This window comes from Sphaerodactylus townsendi, linkage group LG15, assembly GCF_021028975.2.
Source record: "Sphaerodactylus townsendi isolate TG3544 linkage group LG15, MPM_Stown_v2.3, whole genome shotgun sequence".
Taxonomy (NCBI): domain Eukaryota; kingdom Metazoa; phylum Chordata; class Lepidosauria; order Squamata; family Sphaerodactylidae; genus Sphaerodactylus; species Sphaerodactylus townsendi.
The window spans coordinates 18,656,745-18,661,702 of record NC_059439.1 but is presented as its reverse complement, the minus strand read 5'-3'; the positions used below and the strand labels follow the sequence as shown (position 1 = coordinate 18,661,702).

General features: G+C 51.0%; 1 protein-coding gene across 3 annotated transcripts in view; it reads right to left on the bottom strand.

Annotated features, from left to right (window-relative positions):
• Nucleotides 1-1,271: 1,271 nt before the first annotated feature.
• AP2A1 (adaptor related protein complex 2 subunit alpha 1) overlaps nucleotides 1,272-4,958 on the bottom strand; it is a 35,704-nt gene continuing 32,017 nt past the window's right edge. For all 3 annotated transcript variants that reach the window (XM_048517256.1, XM_048517257.1, XM_048517259.1), the window contains 2 exons: nucleotides 4,034-4,168; nucleotides 1,272-2,547 (listed from right to left, as the gene is read on the bottom strand). In XM_048517256.1, the coding sequence (XP_048373213.1) occupies nucleotides 2,470-2,547; nucleotides 4,034-4,168 (213 nt within the window). In that variant the 3' untranslated portion in view covers nucleotides 1,272-2,469. The remainder of the gene's footprint in view (nucleotides 2,548-4,033; nucleotides 4,169-4,958) is intronic.

Below are 4,958 nucleotides of genomic sequence, written 5' to 3'. Positions count from 1 at the left end.
TCCCTGATGTTTAATTGTATCTCAGGAGTTGTCACATCGTCCTTTCAGTGCTGAATTCTCCAGGATGACTGGATTTTAGATTTAAGGTGCAATTCTACATCCACATGTGAAAATGAGTCTCACCGAAGCCAGCCTGACAGCTGAGCTAAACCTGAGAATCGCTTTGTAAACAGGAACTTGGAATATAAAGAAAAAGTAAGGAGTCGGCCTTGTTTTTCAAGTTGAGACAGGTTAAAGAAGAAGAGTTTGGATTTATGCCCCACCTTTCTCTCCAGTAAGGAGACTCAAAGAGGCTTACAAGCTCCTTTCCCTTCCTCTCCCCTTGACACCTTGTGAGGTAGGTGGGGCTGAGAGAGTTCAGAGAGAATTGTGACCAGCCTAAGGTCACCCAGCAGGAGTGTGGGAACACATCTGGTTCACCAGATAAGCCTCTGCCACTCAGGTGGAGGAGTGGGGAATCAAACCCGGTTCTCCAGATTAGAATCCACCGGCTCTTAACCACTACACCACGCTGGCTCTCAAGAACCCCCTGAACATGACCCAAATCATATCTGAAATTCCAAATAAAGCCAGACTTTTTCACACAACTTGGAGGATGACCGCACTAGGGGGAACAAACTTGAATAGACAAACTGACTGGTCTGATTGGTTCCTGCCCCTTTACTGTTGGCCTTAATGCTGGATGGCTTAAAGCAGACAGCGTTAGAAGCCCCTACCAGTGGTGGCGAACCTTTGGCACTCCAGATGTTATGGACTACAATTCCCATCAGCCCCTGCCAGCATGGACAATTGGCTATGCAGGCAGGGGCTGATGGGAATTGTAGTCCATAACATCTGGAGTGCCAAAGGTTCGCCACCACGGCCCTATACTGAGAACAGCAGACTCAGCCTTGTAAAATTATGGCTTCTCCTAGCACAGAAGAAGAAGAGTTTAGATTTATATTCCACCTTTCTCTCCTGTAAAATGGCTTACAAGCTCCTTTCCCTTCCTCTCCCTTGTGAGGTAGGTGGGGCTGAGAGAGTTCCAAAGAACTGGGACTAGCCCAAGGTCACCCAGCAGGAATGTAGGCGTATAGAAACACATCTGGTTCACCAGATAAGCCTCTGCCACTCAGGTGGAGGAGTGGGGAATCAAACCCGGTTCTCCAGATTAGAATCCACCTGCTCTACACCACGCTGGCTCTAAAATTAAGCACTACATCACGTGGACATGTCTCCGCTTCATCTCACACCCAGCTTATGTGCAAAAAGTGATCAGCGCACGCAACGAGTCAGTCAGCGGTGTGGGGGTGGCCCAGCCTGGCTTCATTCTGGCTCTCCCCCGCCCCCACGGCTTTATTAGAGTCACATGGAGATAAGATACAGGCATTCAAAAACCCAGATTAAAACTAAGATGCGCTAGATAACACCTACACAGCAGAGTAACATGGAGCCCGGGCCAGCACGGGAAGCTGGGACACCCCCAAACTAGCGTGAACTGAATCCTCCCCTCCCCACTCCCTTTTTTCCCCAAAACACATTGGGGGGGCAACACTCCAGAGTCCATCTCCCCTTCTTCCTGGCCTGACAGCTTTTTAAGGATACCATTACAAAAACGGCAAGGACTGGGGGGAATAACTCTTTGCTCCTCAAACCCCCTCCCCCCCCCCACGCCACTGTGCAGCTTGCTTCCTTTTGGGGGGTGAGGTGGGAGGGGGGGCGACAGAACAGGAAGGCGGGCCTGTTCTCCGAATCGGATAACTTCCCCACAAAATACACACACTGTAACACTGGAATGGTCCATGACGAAGGAAAGGGAGAATGTGCCCCTGCCGCCCGGAGGAAAATACACAAGGCAAAGGAACACACACAAAGAAAAAAAAACCCCGACGAGCATTCTCTCTTTCCCTTCCCCTCCGGCCAGCTCGGAAGGAAACGGGAGTGGGTGGCGTGTTTCTGCCACTTCCTCCCCCCCCCCTCCCGCCACCCCCAAGGAAGGACACGAAGGGGGAAAAAGGGGTTAACGTTGTAAACAAAATCCAAAAAATGCCAGTCTGACATCGTAAGAGTGTTTGTGTAGGGGCGGGCGAGGGCGAAGACCACAAATCTCAACCTGAAGGAGAGTGGACCAGGCCTACGAGGCAGGAGGGAGGGACGCTGGCTTCATCCAAGGGCCGCCCTCCCAGCAAGAGGAAGATTACTCCTGGAGGATTGACTGACACGTGCCCTCTTTCTCCCCTCCCACCCCCAATTGTACTTCATCCAACCCAGGGACTGCTTTTTGTCTTTGCTCCCTCCTTCCTTATCCATCCCCCCTTGGTGCTGGCCCGGACTAGGCAACGAGAACACAGAGGTTATCACGACAACAGGCAGGGAGCAATACAGTCTTCCCAGAGGCCCCGGTCCGGAAGGGAACCAGAGGGGGCAGATGGAGGCAGCTGGTGTGCGGGGACAGCCTTCTCCCTTCCCTCCTCTGGTGCTGCCGACGCCTCAGAACTGCTGAGAGAGCAGCTCGCAAAGGTGCTTTGAAACGGACTCCTTGCTGGTGCGGAGGGTCAGCCGGTACATCTGTTGGGAGCAAAGAGGTCAACAAAGTCAGCTGAGGAGGAAACCATTTTCCCCCCCGTTTCCCTTTCACTAGATTTTGCTGGAAAGCATTTTTTTTTAGCGCTTGGCTAGGGATCGCATAACCCCCCCCCCCCCCAATGGCATCTGGTTTCCACACTGCTCCCACGGCCAAGTCTATGCAAATGGAAGCCCAGGTTTTCCTTCGGGAATGCCATGGAGGAAAAGAGAGGGCTGGCTTAGATTTGTATCTGTCTTGTGGATACGTACAATAATAGAAGTTGTGTGTAGCAGTTAAGGTGTCTGATGAGGAAGAAGAAGAGTTTGATTTATATCCCCCCTTTCTCTCCAGTAAGGAGACTCAAAGGGGCTTACAAACTCCTTTCCCTTCCCAACAAACACCCTGTGAGGCGGATGGGGCTGAGAGAGCTCTGAAGAACTGTGACTCGCCCAAGGTCACCCAGCTGGCATGTGTTGGAGTGCACAAGCTAATCTGGTTTACCAGGTAAGCCTCCACAGCTCAAGTGGCAGAGCAGGGAATCAAACCCGGTTCTCCAGATTAGAGTGCAACTGCTCTTAACCACTTCACCACGCTGGCTCTGGGAAACCCAGGTTCGAATGCCCGCTCCATCGTGGAAACTTGATGGGTGACCTTGGGCCAGTCACACATTCTCAGCCCTGACCCCAGCTAGTATTTCGATGGGAGACCTTCAAGGCATACCACATAGGTCGGCTGAGACTCAACAGCAAAAAAAAACAACCCTCGTGTGTACGTGGTGTGCTCTGTCTCAGATAAAGATGTTAGTACGGTCAGTTGAGTTGCAGCGGATTTGAATACAGTTGAATACAGTTGAGTTGCAGCACATTTGAATACAGTCCCAAATGAATGTAGGAATTATCATTCATTTGTACACACTGTCTTTGTCAAAACCATTATTTGATTCATTATTGAACACTGCACTTTGATACAAGAGAATTTATGGTTAATTGAATGACTATCATCAAACTTTCAAATGGATGGGGGGAGCAGGGAAAGGTAGGCGGAGCACCCTGCAACAAGGAAGGCCCACCAGGTTGAGTTCTGTGGCAGAGGAATATACAGTCTACTAACATCTTTTTGTGAGACTGAGTATGTACATTCATCGTTGCCTTCCTTTTGGGTTCACCCCACTTGTTCGGTGCATTTCTATCCCACCCTTTCTCCAAGGAGCTCAATTCCCGCAGCTCTGTTTTTATCTTCTCAGCAAACGTTCTTCTGAGGTAGATTAGGCTCACGAACACACCGGTCATTGGCTAAGGCAGCGTTCGTGGCAGAGTGGAGATCTGAACCCAGGTCTCCCAGATTCTATCTAGTCTGACACTCTAACCACCGCTACACCATGCCTTCTGGGTCTTTCCTTTTCTGGCACACCACAGCCACCGCTCCCCTTTGCTCGACCTTCCGATCCCTGCCGACGGCAGAGCCATGGGGAGCCCTTTCCTGCCTCACCTGCGCCTGGCCGTTGGGCTCCAGACGCAGCAAGCATCCAACTTGCAGAGCCTTCGTCTGAATGATGCCAGCTCCTACGTAGTTATCGGGGTTGGGATCCACCTTCTCCAAGAGGGCACTGCCAAAACCCAGCAGCTGTAGGAGGAAGAGAAGACAGGAAATGAACCGGGTAGCAACCGAGAGGCTGCAGAGTTTCCCCACCGTCAGCTTCCTTTGTGGAGGAAGCCAGTCAGCAGGAGAAAAGAGACAAGACAGAACAGAACTGGGACTGGGACAGAGTCATACAGAGAAGGTAGCGTTGCCGTCTGAGAACTTTCCCCCACAGAGTCAGGCCTGACAAACGCACATAATAGAATGCAAATTCCCCACTCCCAGAACTTGCACAATAAACAGTCTCAACCTACAACCCCCCTGCTTCCTAATCGTTCCACCCAATCCTTCTAAATTCAGCCCTTCAACGCAGAGAATGAAGGCTGGCAAACATCAGTGGTATTGTCAGGGCCTGACCACAGGGAAGCAGGGCAAAGGGACCCCATCGCAGTTCAGCATCTTTTGACAAAACGCTGATAAAACAGGAATTCCCATGTACTGAGGCTGCCGATAAACGGAATATGCTGCCACAGGAGGTGGTGATGGCCACTAACCTGGATAACTTTAAAAAGGGCTTGGAGAAGTTGATCTATGGCTACCAATCTTGATCCTCCTTGATCTCAGATTGCAAATGCCTTAGCAGACCAGGTGCTCGGCAGCAGCAGCAGCAGAAGGCCATTGCTTTCACATCCTGCACGTGAGCTCCCAAAGGCACCTGGTGGGCCACTGCGAGTAGCATAGTGCTGGACTAGATGGACTCTGGTCTGATCCAGCAGGCTAGTTCTTATGTTCTTATAATAACACCGTAGTCGTAACAGTCTTTTTTACTGATTCT